The sequence below is a fragment of the Thunnus thynnus genome, chromosome 19 (genome assembly GCF_963924715.1).
Source record: "Thunnus thynnus chromosome 19, fThuThy2.1, whole genome shotgun sequence".
NCBI classification, from domain to species: domain Eukaryota; kingdom Metazoa; phylum Chordata; class Actinopteri; order Scombriformes; family Scombridae; genus Thunnus; species Thunnus thynnus.
The window spans coordinates 3,149,612-3,167,953 of record NC_089535.1 but is presented as its reverse complement, the minus strand read 5'-3'; the positions used below and the strand labels follow the sequence as shown (position 1 = coordinate 3,167,953).

The following is an 18,342-nucleotide window of genomic DNA, read 5'->3' as shown; positions in this document are numbered from 1 at the left end:
TGCAATAAACATGAAAACAAGATTCACTGGAACAAAGTTTGGTCTCGACCTCAAATATACTTTTTCACCAGTAAAGTGAAAGAAGTTTGGTGTAACAAACATTCTTTACTGTCTGTAGCAGCCATATTTACTCAAGCACTGTACTTAAGTACAATTTTGAAGTACTTTATTTGAGTATTTCCGTTTGATGCTACTTTATTCTTTCCATCCCACTACATTTATTTGACAGCTTTAGTTACTAGTTACTCAATGGATAATATAAAAAGCTCTTAAAATACGACACATTGTTAAAGATTAAACCAGAGGATCATGTGATTGTCAAAAGTCAACATTTATGAGGAGAGTGTTGTTAGATAAGATGACCTCTATGGTTTTACCTGCTTTTATTTCAAACACAGCACTGCTGCAGAGAAACGACATGATTATAACATGTGAAAGCTTTCTGTGCACTGGGGAATCATCTCAGATCCCTTTGGCATCAGAAAGAAGAAGTGAGCAGAGTTTTTAAATGACAAATGAGCTCCATTGTATAAACAGGTGAAACACACAGTATCTCTTTTAAACTGCTCCATCTCCTGGAATAAATCATTGATAACTCCTCCCTCTTCTGCTCTCAAACACAAAAAGCTCCACCCTGTGCTCTTATTTCCTTGTTCCCTCCCCTTCAGATCTACAGTTTTAAGATGGGTGTAAGCAACATGTAATGCAGTACAAGAGCTGCAGGCTGCATTCACTGCAGGAACACATGTTGTTCAGATCGGAGCTTAAACCTGTTCAACTTCTCAGGAAGTGAAACTCAGACGGTCGTTGCCACTGAGAGCTGAAATGGAGCAGAAAGGAGATCAGCTGGACCGAGAAACCTTCTCTTGTTCGATCTGTCTGGATCTACTGAAGGATCCGGTGACTATTCCCTGTGGACACAGCTACTGCATGAGCTGCATTAAAGACCTCTGGGATGAAGAGGATCAGAGGAAGATCTACAGCTGCCCTCAGTGCAGTGAGACCTTCACACTGAGACCTGTCCTGGTGAAAAACACCATATTAGCAGCTTTAGTGAAGAAGCTGAAGAAGACTGGACTCCAAGCTGCTCCTGCTGATCACTGCTATGCTGGACCTGAAGATGTGGCCTGTGATGTCTGCACTGGGAGGAAGCTGAAAGCCATCAAGTCCTGTCTGGCTTGTCCGGCCTCTTACTGTGAGAATCACCTCCAGCCTCATTATGATGTTGTTCCATTAAGGAAACACAAACTGGTCGACCCCTCGGAGAAGCTCCAGGAGAACATCTGCTCTCGTCATGATGAGGTGATGAAGATGTTCTGCCGTACTGATCAGCAGAGTATCTGTTATCTCTGTTCTGTGGATGAACATAAAGGCCACGACACAGTCTCAGCTGCAGCAGAAAGGACTGAGAGGCAGAGAGAGCTCGAGGTGAGTCAACAACAAATCCAGCAGAGAATCCAGGACAGAGAGAAAGATGTGAAGCTGCTTCAACAGACGATGAAGGCCGTCAATCGCTCTGCTGATAAAGCAGTGGAGGACAGTGAGAAGATCTTCACGGAGCTGATCCGTCTCCTCCAGAAAAGAAGCTCTGATGTGAAGCAGCAGATCAGATCCCAGCAGGAAACTGAAGTGAGTCGAGTCAAAGAGCTTCAGGAGAAACTGGAGCAGGAGATCACTGAGCTGAAGAGGAACGACGCTGAACTGAAGCAGCTCTCACACACAGAGGATCACAACCAGTTTCTACACAACTACCTCTCACTGTCACAACTCAGTGCATCTACAGACTCATCCAGCATCAATATCCGTCCTCTGAGATACTTTGAGGATGTGACAGCAGCTGTGTCAGAGCTCAGAGATCAACTACAGGACATCCTGAAGGAGAAATGGACAAACATCTCACTGACAGGGACTGAAGTGGACGTTTTAATGTCAGAACCAGAACCCAAGACCAGAACTGAATTCTTAAAATATTCATGTGAAATCACACTGGATCCAAACACAGCACACACATATCTGTTATTATCTGAGGGGAACAGAAAAGTAGAACGAATGAGTCAACAACAGTCTTATTCTAATCACCCAGACAGATTCACTGGATGGCATCAGGTCCTGAGTAGAGAGAGTCTGACTGGACGTTGTTACTGGGAGGTGGAGAGGAAAGGGAGAGAATTTCGTGTAGCAGTCGCATACAAGAATATCAGCAGAGCAGGAGGCTCGAATGAATGTGGATTTGGACGTAATGACAAATCTTGGGCTTTATATTGTGGCGCTAACAGTTCTTCATTTTGGTTCAACAACATCTCAACTCCCGTCTCAGGTCCTGGTTCCTCCAGAGTAGGAGTGTACCTGGATCACAGAGCAGGTATTCTGTCCTTCTACAGCGTCTCTAAAACCATGTCTCTCCTCCACAGAGTCCAGACCACATTCACTCAGCCTCTCTATGCTGGACTTTTTCTTAATTTTTCTTGTGGAGACACAGCTGAGTTGTGTAAACTCAAATAGACAGAAGTCATTTCAGACTTCGTGTCAGATTCTGTTGTAATTCTTCATGTTTTTGTCTCCATTGTTTCTGAGAGCTCGTTGCTGTGGTGTTTCTGAACTGCACAGAGATCAGCTGTCAATCAAACTGGGATTGTCAACACTTTTTTCTTTACATTTGTTGTTTTGTTGATGTTTTGAGTTTCTTTAAATGTCAATTTTTCTTGTGTGTTTTTATCCATGGAGGCTATCTCTGCTCATGATGATGTTTTTAACCTTAACTGACATTTATTCGGATGAAAATGTGAACTTCTCTTTGCTCTAAATGTTAGTTTCATGTTTGTATTGATGTATTTGTGTTCTGTTGTTTCTCTTCCACTTCAGTGTCTTAAACAGAGAAAACAGCAGATCTTCCTTCATCATAGATATTTTGTTCTCACCACTTTGTAAATTCATAAAGACATGTACAATCAAACTGTAATTATCATGATAATAATCAACGAGGAGATCATTTATTATGTTCTTGTACATAGCTGACATTCTGGGTTAAACTAATTGATTGTGTGCACACCAGTGGCGGCTGGTGACTCCAAAAATTGGGGAGGACAGGAGGAAAACCAACATGGAATCTTACAACAAACCGCATCAAACTAAATCATTGTCCCCCACCTGATGAAATCAGAGGGGTGGGGGGCAATTTTATATGCCGATAAAACAATTTGCTTTTAAAAACAAAAACCCCTGAGTGGTGTAAAGGCTGCTTCTTTAAAGACATTTAGCATATAAATATTGTTTCTAAACAAAAAAAAGAGCTCATTTTACCCATGGACTGGTTCAGATGTGTGATTTTACCGACAAATTGAAATTCAAATTTATAGTATTGTTCTATTGTGACAACAGATTTATGTTCTCATCGAAAACAGACAAGATATCACATGATTTACACGTGTTTCCTATGTATTATCTTAGTATACATTGTATGGGTGATGTGGCACTGCAACTTTCAGGGCTTATAAAATCCAAACCGTTCGAGTTGTTACAAAGTTTTTAACAACTTTTTTCAGCACAGTGTCATAAGTCATGTATCAAAGTTTGAAGTCGATACCATTAACACCCTCGGAGGAGATAGCGTTTGTTCGGAGGCCAAAATCGGGGCAAAGTCTTATTTTGAAAGGTTAATTGCGGACTTCCTGTTGGATTTAGGTCAGGGGTGTCAGTGTATTATTTGTAGGTCTTGATGAGACGAATAATTGAGTTTTGGTTTGATCTCTCTACGACATTCCTACGGGCCGTGGCGGCCATTTTAGTTACATAGGTGGTGCCAGAGAGCACATTTTGGCATTTTGGGGGTTAATTATTACATTTCATCAAATATTTCACCAGACCTGATGTGCGTGCCAAATTTGGTGAGTTTTTGAGCATGTTTAGGGGGTCAAATTTAGGTTTGATGTCCCGTAATAAGAAAGAAAGAAAGAAACAAACAAACACATGAAATACAATACTTTTTTAATTAATTACAAATCATGAAAGCACCAGGGTTTAAGCAAGTTGATGAAGGTATTGTACAAATACTTGCTTGCTTCCTGGGGTGGCTTCTTGTGACGAATGGAGTCTGATGCGCTGGGGTGAGGAGCTGGAGTCTGGATCTTGTAATGTGCTTGAAAAGTTCCCATTGGAGGAGAGTTCCTGGTTTATGCTTTCATGCTCTCCTAGGCTTGACCCTCAACTCATGACTCTAGATTCTGAGGTTTCACCTCCTATTGTTCTGAGTCACATCTTCAGACTAGCAAAATGCAAACTTTCCACCGGCATGGCAGAAAGCAAGAAGACAAGACAAAAGCAAGAAGAAACTAGCAGGCAGCCTGGAACACAAGCCAGCAACCAGCCTAAAGCAGCCTAGAGTCTCAGATAAGACACTGTTTTGAAGTTTCGGCCAATCCCAGGGGTTGCAGAGTTCTGGGGGAGCAGAGACAATCCCTTCCTGTCCATGAACAGGCGGGTACAATTCCTGAATGTGGTTATTCTTTTAATCAAAGTATTTACAATTTAGTAATTGCATGATTCCCAATTTTGCAATTTCAATAGTAGCTTTAGCTTTCTGAAAGTGAAACAAGCAAAATGATACTAAACATGATAGTGTTGTATATCATCATGGATGATGGGATTATGTTAGTGGTACATTTCTTGGCCTTAAAGCAGTGGAATAAAAGTCTAACTTAAGTACATAACAACATATATTGTGATATACACACATATACTAACATACAATATTGATTGTAATTAGACAAAATCTAAAACCACATTTGTAAGTCAATGGGTTTTACAGTCCTCTGTTCTCCCTGATCTGACTGCAAATGAAGGGAAATATCTAAATGCTCCACTATGGTCACCAGCTAGTCTACAGCTAACTGTGTCTGTTCACTATTTGGTGTTGAGTGGGTAGTGTACAGTGGCTTTTTAGAGCTTGTTTTGTGGCCCAAAACAATGCTATGACAGTCCTGTGAGTGAACCAAAACAGTAAAGCTGCAACCGGACAGCTACACAAAGAGCTGAACTCTCTGTAAAGCTCTGTAAAGTTGAGGGGAGCTGCAGAGTCGCTGATAATTATCTGTAGGTTCATCACTATGAGCCACAACCAACACACTGCCTGAGCTCAGACATTGTTTTAAAGAAGTGGAGAAACTTATCCCTGAGAGTAAAGTGACACATGAGACACATGATGTCTCAATTATCTGGTGTCTTGTGTGTTGACTCAATAATAGAGTAAAAAGTGAAGACTCATTTGCCTTCTTCTTCTTTTTCTTCCTTTTATTCTCAGAAACAGTTTTGGCGATCGGCTTTGAGCTGAAGGACATGATAGCTCCTTTTCCTGACAAGCAGCTCAGCAGCTGCAGTGGTCTGTGATTGTGCAACCCTGCAGGTCTTCTAATGTGTGTGTGTTTGTGTGTGTGTGAGTGTGAGATAGACTCCTCTGCAGGCCTCGTCCACAAGCGTCCAAAGGCTGGAGAACACCTGAAGTTCTTCACAAAGTGGCTCTGCTGCTGATCGAGCGTAAAGGATTTTAAAAAGACGTCATCCTGGTTTTAGGCCACCGCACACCTGGTTGTTAGTGATTGTCTTTGACTGACATTCATTCATTTGTTGTTTGTGTTTGATGTTCATTTGTCCATAATAAACAAAATTTTCAGTCACAAAAACTGTTATGAAGTCAGATGTTGAATTCAAACACCTGGGGAGAAAAAAGTACAAACACTTGGTTCAAATGGACACTGGTGAATTTCATGGTAATAAAATGTTTTCATTCTTTTTCTACTTTCTCTTCTTTTCAGACTCTTAGATCCACTATTTTAAACGTGCAGCTCACACTGATTATTTAAATAAGGTTGTACATGTTGGGATTAAAGAGGAGTCTTTCATTGAAACCAGCAGATGGCAGAAAAGACGACCAATCAGAATGATTCACATGACTGTATCACTGTTTTTGCTTTTTGTATAGCCCAATATCACAAATCACAAATTATCCTCAGGGAGCTTTACAGTCTGTACAGCAACACAACATCCTCTGACCTTAGACCCTCGATTCAAATAAAGAAAAAACACCTAAAAAGACCCTTTATCAGGAAAACAATGGAAGAAAGCTCAGGAAGAGCAACAGAGGAGGATCTAAACATTACTGTATACACAGTTTTGCTAAAGAGCACAGTCATTAAATCATCATATAAGGAGCAATAAATCATAAATGGACTTTGTTCTCAATGTCGTCTCAATCAGATCACACTTTCGTCTTTTCTTCAGAGGAAACATTAAACTGACCTGCTCGGGCAGAAGATGTCTTTGTCACTTTTCTTTTTAACCACACAGCAATTTAATCCTAATGTCCAAAGTATACCTTGTTTCAAAAAAAGAACAATGAATTATTATTTTAAAAAATAAAGATTTCTACTCTCTGCAGGGGGTGAAATGTCCCAATAAAATATCTCTTTAGTGAGCTCCTGTTTCGACGAGGAATGGTCATGACAATTTCTACATGAATTATTACATTATGTGTAGAGGTCGAACCCTGTCACGATATTGTCGTGCAGGTTTTAAGACTGTGATACACTAACTGAGACTTCACTGTAAATGAGGAAACGCAGTTTAATTCTCAGTACCGCTCCTCTTCCTGAAATGAATCATTGATAACTCCTCCCTCTTCTGCTCTCAAACACAACAATCTCCACCCTGTGCTCATACTGTGTTTCCTTGTTCCCTCCCCTTCAGATCTACAGTTTGAAGATGGGTGTAAACAACATGTAATGCAGTACAAGAGCTGCAGGCTGCATTCACTGCAGGAACACATGTTGTTCAGATCGGAGCTTAAACCTGTTCAACTTCTCAGGAAGTGAAACTCAGACGGTCGTTGCCACTGAGAGCTGAAATGGAGCAGAAAGGAGATCAGCTGGACCGAGAAACCTTCTCTTGTTCGATCTGTCTGGATCTACTGAAGGATCCAGTGACTATTTCCTGTGGACACAGCTACTGCATGAGATGTATTAAAGGCTTCTGGGATGAAGAAGATCAGAGGAAGATCTACAGCTGCCCTCAGTGCAGACAGACCTTCACATCGAGGCCTGTCCTGGGGAAAAACACCATGTTAGCAGCTTTAGTGGAGCAGCTGAAGAAGACTGGACTCCAAGCTGCTCCTGCTGATCACTGCTATGCTGGACCTGAAGATGTGGCCTGTGATTTCTGCACTGGGAGGAAGCTGAAAGCCCTCAAGTCCTGTCTTGTGTGTCTCGTCTCTTACTGCGAGAAACACCTCCAGCCTCACTTTGAATCAACTAAATTTAAAAAACACAAGCTGGTCGACCCCTCAGAGAAGCTCCAGGAGAACATCTGCTCTCTTCATGATGAAGTGATGAAGATGTTCTGCCGTACTGATCAGCAGATTATCTGTTATCTCTGCCCTGTGGAGGAACATAAAGGCCACGACACAGTCTCAGCTGCAGCAGAAAGGACTGAGAGGCAGAAAGAGCTCGAGGTGAGTCGACAAAACATCCAGCAGAGAATCCAGGACAGAGAGAAAGATGTGAAGCTGCTTCAACGGGAAGTGGAGGCCGTCAGTCGCTCTGCTGATAAAGCAGTGGAGGACAGTGAGAAGATCTTCACTGAGCTGATCCATCTCCTCCAGAAAAGAAGCTCTGATGTGAAGCAGCAGATCAGATCCCAGCAGGAAACTGAAGTGAGTCGAGTCAAAGAGCTTCAGGAGAAGCTGGAGCAGGAGATCACTGAGCTGAAGAGGAAAGACGCTGAACTGAAGCAGTTCTCACACACAGAGGATCACATCCAGTTTCTACACAACTACCCCTCACTGTCACAACTCAGTGCACCTACAGACTCATCCAGTATCAATATCCGTCCTCTGAGATACTTTGAGGATGTGACAGCAGCTGTGTCAGAGCTCAGAGATCAACTACAGGACGTCCTGAGGGAGAAATGGACAAACATCTCACTGACAGTGACTGAAGTGGATGTTTTACTGCCACAACCAGAACCCAAGACCAGAGCTGGATTCTTAAAATATTCACGTGAAATCACACTGGATCCAAACACAGCATACCCACTGCTGTTATTATCTGAGGGGAACAGAAAAGCAAAACGAATGAGTCAACAACAGTCTTATTCTAGTCACCCAGACAGATTCACTGGAGAGGTTCAGGTCCTGAGTAGAGAGAGTCTGACTGGACGTTGTTACTGGGAGGTGGAGTGGAGAGGGGGAGGAGTTTGTGTAGCAGTCGCATACAAGAATATCAGCAGAGCAGGAGGCTCGGATGAATGTGGATTTGGACGTAATGACAAATCTTGGGCTTTATATTGTAACACTAACAGTTCTTCATTCAGGTTCAACAACATCTCAACTCGCGTCTCAAGTCTTGGTTCCTCCAGAGTAGGAGTGTACCTGGATCACAGTGCAGGTATTCTGTCCTTCTACAGCATCTCTGAAACCATGACTCTCCTCCACAGAGTCCAGACCACATTCACTCAGCCTCTCTATGCTGGACATCGGCTTAATTATTCTATTGGAGACACAGCTGAGTTGTGTAAACTCAAATAGACAGAAGTCATTTCAGACTTCATGTGTCAGATTCTGTTGTAATTCTTCATGTTTTTGTCTCCATTGTTTCTGAGAGCTCGTTGCTGTGGTGTTTCTGAACTGCACAGAGATCAGCTGTCCATCAAACTGAGATTGTCAACACTTTTTTCTTTACATTTGTTGTTTTGTTGATGTTTTGAGTTCCTTTAAATGTCAATTTTTCTTGTGTGTTTTTATCCATGGAGGCTATCGCTGCTCATGATGACGTCTTTTACCTTCACTGACATTTCTTCAGATGAAAATATAAACTTCTCTTTGTTCTAAATGTTAATTTCATGTTTGTATTGATGTAATTGTGTGCTGTTGTTTCTTAAACAGAGAAAACAGCAGAACTTCCTTTATCATAGATATTTTGTTTTCACCACTTTGTAAATTCATAAAGAAATGTACAATCAAAGTGTAATTATCATGATAATAATCATTTATTATGTTCTTGTACATAGCTGATATTCTGGGTTAAACTAACTGATTGTGTGGATGAAGTGAATCTGAACATGAAATCATTGAACAAGAGTCATTTAACAGACTTTACTGATTGGATGTGTGAACAATCTGAAGCTTTACATAATCAATAAAGATGTTTTTTCAACAATGAGCAAAGTATTTTCTTCTGTCTTCATCTCAGGGTCTCATTCAAAGCTTCTGGAGGAAATGTGAAACTCAAATGAGTTTATTTGAGGCAGTTTTTTTCCTGAAACACCACAAGTTACAGAGTTCATGTTCAGAGCAGACAAATATTTGTCAGTCAGTCTCTGTACTCTCAGCTTTCTTCATTAAAGCAGCTTTGTCACAGAGAAAAGAGCAGAGCCTGCTGTGCTGTAGAGTTTTTGTAATTTATATTAATTGACAACAAGGAAATGTATCTAAAACAGTGGTGATTAGTTACCTGACAATTGTGATTGATTTATTGCAGCATCACAGGTAACGTAACTCCACCTTTTCTATTGCAGAAGCCACTCAGGAATCATCAACTCTGCACATATCAAATGCTGAATTCAGTTCAATCGTAATAAACATCAGAAGGAAAAAACATTGTTACTCCAGTTAGAAGCTGTGAAGATGCAATAATAGATGTTTGGTGAAGATAAATGTGGTTTCAAAGCTTTCTCAGTCGTCATTCAACTACTGAGTGTTACAGTTTTTACTAAAAAAAATTCATATTTGAAAAACAACAAATTAAACAAATATAGACTCTATCATGTCCAGTCATAACATTATTCAATTATAAACTGAACATATAATTATTCACAAGAAGTCAGAAAAATTGCAGCTTGTATCATCAAATCTCACATTCCCAAGTTCTGTTTCCAACCTGAACACTGATGTGAATAGTATTTGTGGACTGGAAACTCTTCTCTCCCATCTTTCCCATGTGACCTGAATGTAGCGTCAGTGTTACAGTTATAGGCTGTGTACGAAATCACATACATCATACTACCTACTACATACTCAATCAGTATTTACTGCATAGTGCCTACTAAATGAACAGTTAAGTATGTCATTACCAGACACAGATCTGCAGAGACACAGAGACAATTGTCACAGTCAGAGAAGTTTCCTACAAACTACTGAAGTGTAGAAGTTGCAGCAAGAAAACATGCCAATAAAAACTAAAAAAAAAACTAAAAACCCTCTTGGTAAACTGGCAGCCATGATGATGATAATAAGGTGAACAAAATATTAATTTTGCATGAATTTCAGTATTTTAGTTGATTGGGGTATTAGATTAAGACATTATCACTAGAATTCAAACAAGTGTTTCTCTCCTGTGAAGAAAGTTAGTTCAGTCTGTTTATATGATAGCACTGAACTTCAGAGAAAATTCTTAGAACGAGAAAAGTGATGAATCCCACAACTTCCTACCTAGGAAGGGGTGAGTTTTCTGTCTGTCTGATAACATGTGTCTGACCTCTGTAGGAATTTGTGCACACAAATAGCTTCATGATTTTAGGGGAGAATTATGAGATTATTTGTCCAGTGACATAACTCATATTAGAGTAGGTATAATAATAGGGAAATAGTCCTCCTTGTTGGCCACACAAGAGAGGTCAATTAGAATTAAAGCTGCAAGCAGCGTTGGTCGGGACCTCGCACTCTGGCCCGTCAGGATCAGATCATTTTGCTTTTTAAAAATGAGGGATATTTCTTACAAGTGTGGTGTGCTATTATTTTGAAAGTTTGATTGACATGTGTACTGTCAGGTGTGTAGAGACAATAAGTAACTGCAGCTGGACACAGAGAAATACTCATATATTTGAATGGAGAGTGTGAGTGAACCGCTAGGTGCTCGGGCCCTAATAAAGGAAAAACTGCAGTACAGAGCTACAAATTTTAGTTTTGATGGTATTTTTCTTCAGCACTTTATCACTAAACTATCACCCTCACTCCATTTTTTCCCCTCCCCTCATAGGTCATCCCCACTACTGAATTATAAATATAAGACCTATAATTATTGTAAATAACTGATAATAACACCAAACTTCATACAAAGTTTGTATATAATGTACTGTATGTATATAGGCCTTTCTGCTGTATCCTACAAAAATGAGCTGCATTCAACCCCCACACCAGTGGAGGCTGGTGACTCCAAAAATTGGGGAGGACAGGAGGAAAACCAACATGGAATCTTACAATAAACCACATCAAACTATATCATTGTCCCCCACCTGATGAAATCAGAGGGGTGGGGGGCAATTTTATATGCCAATAAAACAATTTGCTTTTAAAAACAAAAACCCCTGAGTGGTGTAAAGGCTGCTTCTTTAAAGACATTTAGCATATACATATTGTTTCTAAACAAAGAAGAGCTCATTTTAGCCATGGAGTGGTTCAGATATGTGATTTTACCAACAAAGTGAAATTCAAATTTATAGTATTGTTCTATTGTGACAACAGATTTATGTTCTCATCGAAAACAGACAAGATATCACATGATTTACATGTGTTTCCTATGTATTATCTTAGTATACATTGTAAGGGTGATGTGGCACTGCAACTTTTGGGGCTTATAAAATCCAAACCGTTCGAGTTGTTACAAAGCAGTACAAGAACAACTTTTTTCAGCACAGTGTCATAAGTCATGTATCAAAGTTTGAAGTCGATACCATTAACGCCCTCGGAGGAGATAGCGTTTGTTTGGAGGCCAAAATTGGGGCAAAGTCTTATTTTGAAAGGCTAATTGCGGACTTCCTACTGGATTTAGGTCAGGGGTGTCAGTGTATTATTTGTAGGTCTTGATGAGACGAATAATTGAGTTTTGGTTTGATCTCTCTACGACATTCCTACGGGTCATGGCGGCCATTTTAGTTACATAGGTGGTGCCAGAGAGCACATTTTGGCACTTTGGGGGTTAATTATTACATTTCATCAAATATTTCACCAGACCTGATGTGCGTGCCAAATTTGGTGAGTTTTTGAGCATGTTTAGGGGGTCAAATTTAGGTTTGATGTCCCGAAATAATAAAGAAAGAAAGAAACAAACAAACACATGAAATACAATACTTTTTTAATTAATTACAAATCATGAAAGCACCAGGGTTTAAGCAAGTTGATGAAGGTATTGTACAAATACTTGCTTGCTCCCTGGGGTGGCTTCTTGTGACGAATGGAGTCTGATGCGCTGGGGTGAGGAGCTGGAGTCTGGATCTTGTAATGTGCTTGAAAAGTTCCCATTGGAGGAGAGTTCCTGGTTTATGCTTTCATGCTCTCCTAGGCTTGACCCTCAACTCATGACTCTAGATTCTGAGGTTTCACCTCCTATTGTTCTGAGTCACATCTTCAGACTAGCAAAATGCAAACTTTCCACCGGCATGGCAGAAAGCAAGAAGACAAGACAAAAGCAAGAAGAAACTAGCAGGCAGCCTGGAACACAAGCCAGCAACCAGCCTAAAGCAGCCTAGAGTCTCAGATAAGACACTGTTTTGAAGTTTCGGCCAATCCCAGGGGTTGCAGAGTTCTGGGGGAGCAGAGACAGTCCCTTCCTGTCCATGAACAGGCGGGTACAATTCCTGAATGTGGTTATTCTTTTAATCAAAGTATTTACAATTTAGTAATTGCATGATTCCCAATTTTGCAATTTCAATAGTAGCTTTAGCTTTCTGAAAGTGAAACAAGCAAAATGATACTAAACATGATAGTGTTGTATATCATCATGGATGATGGGATTATGTTAGTGGTACATTTCTTGGCCTTAAAGCAGTGGAATAAAAGTCTAACTTAAGTACATAACAACATATATTGTGATATACACACATATACTAACATACAATATTAATTGTAATTAGACAAAATCTACAACCACATTTGTAAGTCCATGGGTTTTACAGTCCTCTGTTCTCCTCGATCTGACTGCAAATGAAGGGAAATATCTAAATGCTCCACTACGGTCACCAGCTAGTCTACAGCTAACTGTGTCTGTTCACTATTTGGTGTTGAGTGGGTAGTGTACAGTGGCTTTTTAGAGCTTGTTTTGTGGCCCAAAACAATGCTATGACAGTCCTGTGAGTGAACCAAAACAGTAAAGCTGCAACCAGACAGCTATACACAAAGAGCTGAAACTCTCTGTAAAGCTCTGTAACGTTGAGGGGAGCTGCAGAGTCGCTGATAATTATCTGTAGGTTCATCACTATGAGCCACAACCAACACACTGCCAGCTCAGACATTGTTTTAAAGAAGTGGAGAAACTTATCCCTGAGAGTAAAGTGACACATGAGACACATGATGTCTCAGTTATCTGGTGTCTTGTGTGTTGACTCAATAATAGAGTAAAAAGTGAAGACTCATTTGCCTTCTTCTTCTTTTTCTTCCTTTTATTCTCAGAAACAGTTTTGGCGATCGGCTTTGAGCTGAAGGACATGATAGCTCCTTTTCCTGACAAACAGCTCAGTAGCTGCAGTGGTCTGTGATTGTGCAACCCTGCAGGTCTTCTAATGTGTGTGTGTTTGTGTGTGTGTGAGTGTGAGATAGACTCCTCTGCAGGCCTCGTCCACAAGTGTCCATAGGCTGGAGAACACCTGAAGTTCTTCACAAAGTGGCTCTGCTGCTGATCGAGCGTAAAGGATTTTAAAAAGACGTCATCCTGGTTTTAGGCCACCGCACACCTGATACGGGAGAATCTCAGGTTGTTAGTGATTGTCTTTGACTGACATTCATTCATTTGTTGTTTGTGTTTGATGTTCATTTGTCCATAATAAACAAAATTTTCAGTCACAAAAACTGTTATGAAGTCAGATGTTGAATTCAAACACCTGGGGAGAAAAAAGTACAAACACTTGGTTCAAATGGACACTGGTGAATTTCATGGTAATAAAATGTTTTCATTCTTTTTCTACTTTCTCTTCTTTTCTGACTCTTAGATTCACTATTTTAAATGTGCAGCTCACACTGATTATTTAAATAAAGTTGTACATGTTGGGATTAAAGAGGAGTCTTTCATTGAAACCAGCAGATGGCAGAAAAAACGACCAATCAGAATGATTCACATGACTGTATCACTGTTTTTGCTTTTTGTATAGCCCAATATCACAAATCACAAATTATCCTCAGGGAGCTTTACAGTCTGTACAGCAACACAACATCCTCTGACCTTAGACCCTCGATTCAAATAAAGAAAAAACACCTAAAAAGACCCTTTATCAGGAAAACAATGGAAGAAAGCTCAGGAAGAGCAACAGAGGAGGATCTAAACATTACTGTATACACAGTTTTGTTGACGAGCACAGTCTTTAAATCATCATATAAGGAGCAATAAATCATAAATGGACTTTGTTCTCAATGTCGTCTCAGTCAGATCACACTTTGTTTTTCTTCAGAGGAAACATTAAACTGACCTGCTCGGGCAGAAGATGTCTTTGTCACTTTTCTTTTTAACCACACAGCAATTTAATCCTAATATCCAAAGTATACCTTGTTTCAAAAAAAGAACAATGAATTATTATTTTAAAAAATAAAGATTTCTACTCTCTGCAGGGGGTGAAATGTCCCAATAAAATATCTCTTTAGTGAGCTCCTGTTTAGACGAGGAATGGTCATGACAATTTCTGCTGACGATCTCACAAGAAAATTGAATCTAGATATAACACATACTGTGCTGTTGCTGTCACAATGTATGTATTATATAACAGTTAGTTAAACAAACTCACCACACTGGGACAGTTATTCCAGCATTGACATCTGGAATAGTTTACAGTATATCAGAAGAACCAGTAAAATGGTTTCATCAGCTTGTTAGTGAAGGTTGGAAGGGAAACATGATTATTATTATTATGATGTCACAGAGACCCCATCTCCTGATGTCAATCATCTTGACTTCCTCTCTAGTCGATTTGAGAGAGTTTTTCTTTTTTTTTAGGTGCACGCAGAGATTGAATTACTACATTATGTGTAGAGGTTGAACCCTGTCACGATATTGTTGTGCAGGTTTTAAGACTGTGATACACTAACTGAGACTTCACTGTAAATGAGGAAACTCAGTTTAATTCTCAGTACCGCTCCTCTTCCTGAAATGAATCATTGATAAGCCCTCCCTCTTCTGCTCTCAAACACAACAAGCTCCACCCTGTGCTCATACTGTGTTTCCTTGTTCCCTCCCCCTCAGATCTACAATTTGAAGATGGGTGTAAGCAACATGTAATGTTGTACAAGAGCTGCAGGCTGCATTCACTGCAGAAACACATGTTGTTCAGATCGGAGCTTAAACCTGTTCAACTTCTCAGGAAGTGAAACTCAGACGGTCGTTGCCACTGAGAGCTGAAATGGAGCAGAAAGGAGATCAGCTGGACAGAGAAACCTTCTCTTGTTCGATCTGTCTGGATCTACTGAAGGATCCGGTGACTATTTCCTGTGGACACAGCTACTGCATGAGATGTATTAAAGGCTTCTGGGATGAAGAGGAGCAGAGGAAGATCTACAGCTGCCCTCAGTGCAGACAGACCTTCACATCGAGGCCTGTCCTGGGGAAAAACACCATGTTAGCAGCTTTAGTGGAGCAGCTGAAGAAGACTGGACTCCAAGCTGCTCCTGCTGATCACTGCTATGCTGGACCTGAAGATGTGGCCTGTGATTTCTGCACTGGGAGGAAGCTGAAAGCCATCAAGTCCTGTCTGCAGTGTCTCGTCTCTTACTGTGAGAAACACCTCCAGCCTCACTTTGAATCAACTAAATTTAAAAAACACAAGCTGGTCGACCCCTCAGAGAAGCTCCAGGAGAACATCTGCTCTCGTCATGATGAGGTGATGAAGATGTTCTGCCGTACTGATCAGCAGAGTATCTGTTATCTCTGTTCTGTGGATGAACATAAAGGCCACGACACAGTCTCAGCTGCAGCAGAAAGGACTGAGAGGCAGAGAGAGCTCGAGGTGAGTCGACAAAACATCCAGCAGAGAATCCAGGACAGAGAGAAAGATGTGAAGCTGCTTCAACAGGAGGTGGAGGCCGTCAGTCGCTCTGCTAATAAAGCAGTGGAGGACAGTGAGAAGATCTTCACTGAGCTGATCCGTCTCATCCAGAAAAGAAGCTCTGATGTGAAGCAGCAGATCAGATCCCAGCAGGAAAATGAAGTGAGTCGAGTCAAAGAGCTTCAGGAGAAGCTGGAGCAGGAGATCACTGAGCTGAAGAGGAAAGACGCTGAACTGAAGCAGCTCTCACACACAGAGGATCACAACCAGTTTCTACACAACTACCCCTCACTGTCACAACTCAGTGCATCTACAGACTCATCCAGCATCAATATCCGTCCTCTGAGATACTTTGAGGATGTGACAGCAGCTGTGTCAGAGCTCAGAGATCAACTACAGGACATCCTGAGGGAGAAATGGACAAACATCTCACTGACAGTGACTGAAGTGGACGTTTTACTGTCAGAACCAGAACCCAAGACCAGAGCTGGATTCTTAAAATATTCACGTGAAATCACTCTGGATCCAAACACGGCACACACACTGCTGTTATCTGAGGGGAACAGAAAAGTAGAAGTAATGAGTCAACAACAGTCTTATCCTCGTCACCCAGACAGATTCACTGGATGGGTTCAGGTCCTGAGTAGAGAGAGTCTGACTGGACGTTGTTACTGGGAGGTGGAGTGGAGAGGGAGAGGAGTTAGTGTAGCAGTCGCATACAAGAATATCAGCAGAGCACAAAACTCGCATGAATGTGGATTTGGACGTAATGACAAATCTTGGGCTTTATATTGTGGCGCTAACAGTTCTTCATTTTGGTTCAACAACATCTCAACTCCGGTCTCAGGTCCTGGTTCCTCCAGAGTAGGAGTGTACCTGGATCACAGAGCAGGTATTCTGTCCTTCTACAGAGTCTCTAAAACCATGACTCTCCTCCACAGAGTCCAGACCACATTCACTCAGCCTCTCTATGCTGGACTTTGGCTTAAAGCTATTGGAGACACAGCTGAGTTGTGTAAACTCAAATAGACAGAAGTCATTTCAGACTTCATGTGTCAGATTCTGTTGTAATTCTTCATGTTTTTGTCTCCATTGTCTCTGAGAGCTCGTTGCTGTGGTGTTTCTGAACTGCACAGAGATCAGCTGTCAATCAAACTGAGATTATCAACACTTTTTTCTTTTCATTTGTTGTTCTGTTGATGTTTTGAGTTTCTTTAAATGTCACTTCTTCCTGTGTGTTTTTATCCATGGAGGCTATCACTGCTCATGATGATGTTTTTAACCTTCACTGACATTTATTTGGATGAAAATATAAACTTCTCTTTGTTCTAAATGTTAGTTTCATGTTTGTATTGATGTATTTGTGTGCTTTTATTTCTTAAACAGAGAAAACAGCAGAACTTCCTTCATCATAGATATTTTGTTCTCACCACTTAAAAACCACTTTGTAAATTCATATAGAAATGTACAATCAAACTGTAATTATCATGATAATAATCATTTATTATGTTCTTGTACATAGCTGATATTCTGGGTTAAACTAACTGATTGTGTGGACGAAGTGAATCTGAACATTAAATAAGAGTCATTTAACAGACTTCACTGATTGGATGTGTGAACAATCTGAAGCTTTACATAATCAATAATGAAGCTTTACATAATCATTCAAAGCTTCTGGAGGAAAGATGAAACTAAAATGAGAGTTTATTTGAGGCAGTTTTCCCCCTATCTTTGCTTTTCTTTTTAATTTTATGTCCTTTGCTTTGTATATACTATATTCTGTTTTTTATACATTGTTATATTTGAGTAAGTTAATTTAGTAATGGTATATATTTTAGCCTTTTTACCTACTCTCTTTTTTGTATTTTGATTTATGTCAAGTGGCTGCTGCAACACTTTAATTTCCCCCTGCCAGTGATAAAGTACTCCAGCTATATATATATATCTATACATGTTCTTCTGTCTCCCCCCTGTGGCATTTTATATTATATTGTTAAAAACTTTGTTATGAATAAAGGTTAAGACAAAAAATGTATTAAAAAAATCCATGCAGTTCACTTTTTGTAGGCGGATGCTTCATTTTATCACCCTCGATCACACCCTGTTTGTTGTCATTCAGGTCACACACACACACACACACACACACACGCACACACGCACACACAAGCAAGGGTAAGTCAAAGTGTTTACATAATGCATTAAAACATTAGGAAAAGAAAACAGCGTGACACCTAAACATGCAAATTAAATGAATAGACAAGTTTTTGAAAGGATATTGAAAAGTTAAAAATAGAGACATAAATCCAGTGGAAGTAATAGGTTAGAGACACAGTTTTA

At 40.3% G+C, this 18,342-nt stretch overlaps 3 protein-coding genes across 3 annotated transcripts; all 3 read left to right on the top strand.

Moving 5' to 3' along the window:
- The first annotated feature begins 688 nt into the window (after window positions 1–688).
- On the top strand, window positions 689–5,764 carry LOC137170667 (tripartite motif-containing protein 16-like). Its single transcript, XM_067574186.1, has one exon. It carries the CDS (start codon window positions 826–828, stop codon window positions 2,500–2,502), a length of 1,677 nt encoding a protein of 558 aa, XP_067430287.1. The 5' UTR covers window positions 689–825; the 3' UTR covers window positions 2,503–5,764.
- A 966-nt stretch (window positions 5,765–6,730) lies between these two features.
- LOC137170668 (tripartite motif-containing protein 16-like) lies at window positions 6,731–9,203 on the top strand. The gene has a single exon (XM_067574187.1). The coding sequence runs from the start codon at window positions 6,896–6,898 to the stop codon at window positions 8,570–8,572; it is 1,677 nt and encodes a 558-aa protein (XP_067430288.1). The 5' UTR covers window positions 6,731–6,895; the 3' UTR covers window positions 8,573–9,203.
- Window positions 9,204–14,956: 5,753 nt separating this feature from the next.
- LOC137170669 (tripartite motif-containing protein 16-like) lies at window positions 14,957–18,062 on the top strand. Its single transcript, XM_067574189.1, has one exon. The coding sequence runs from the start codon at window positions 15,364–15,366 to the stop codon at window positions 17,032–17,034; it is 1,671 nt and encodes a 556-aa protein (XP_067430290.1). The 5' UTR covers window positions 14,957–15,363; the 3' UTR covers window positions 17,035–18,062.
- The last annotated feature ends 280 nt before the right edge of the window (window positions 18,063–18,342 follow it).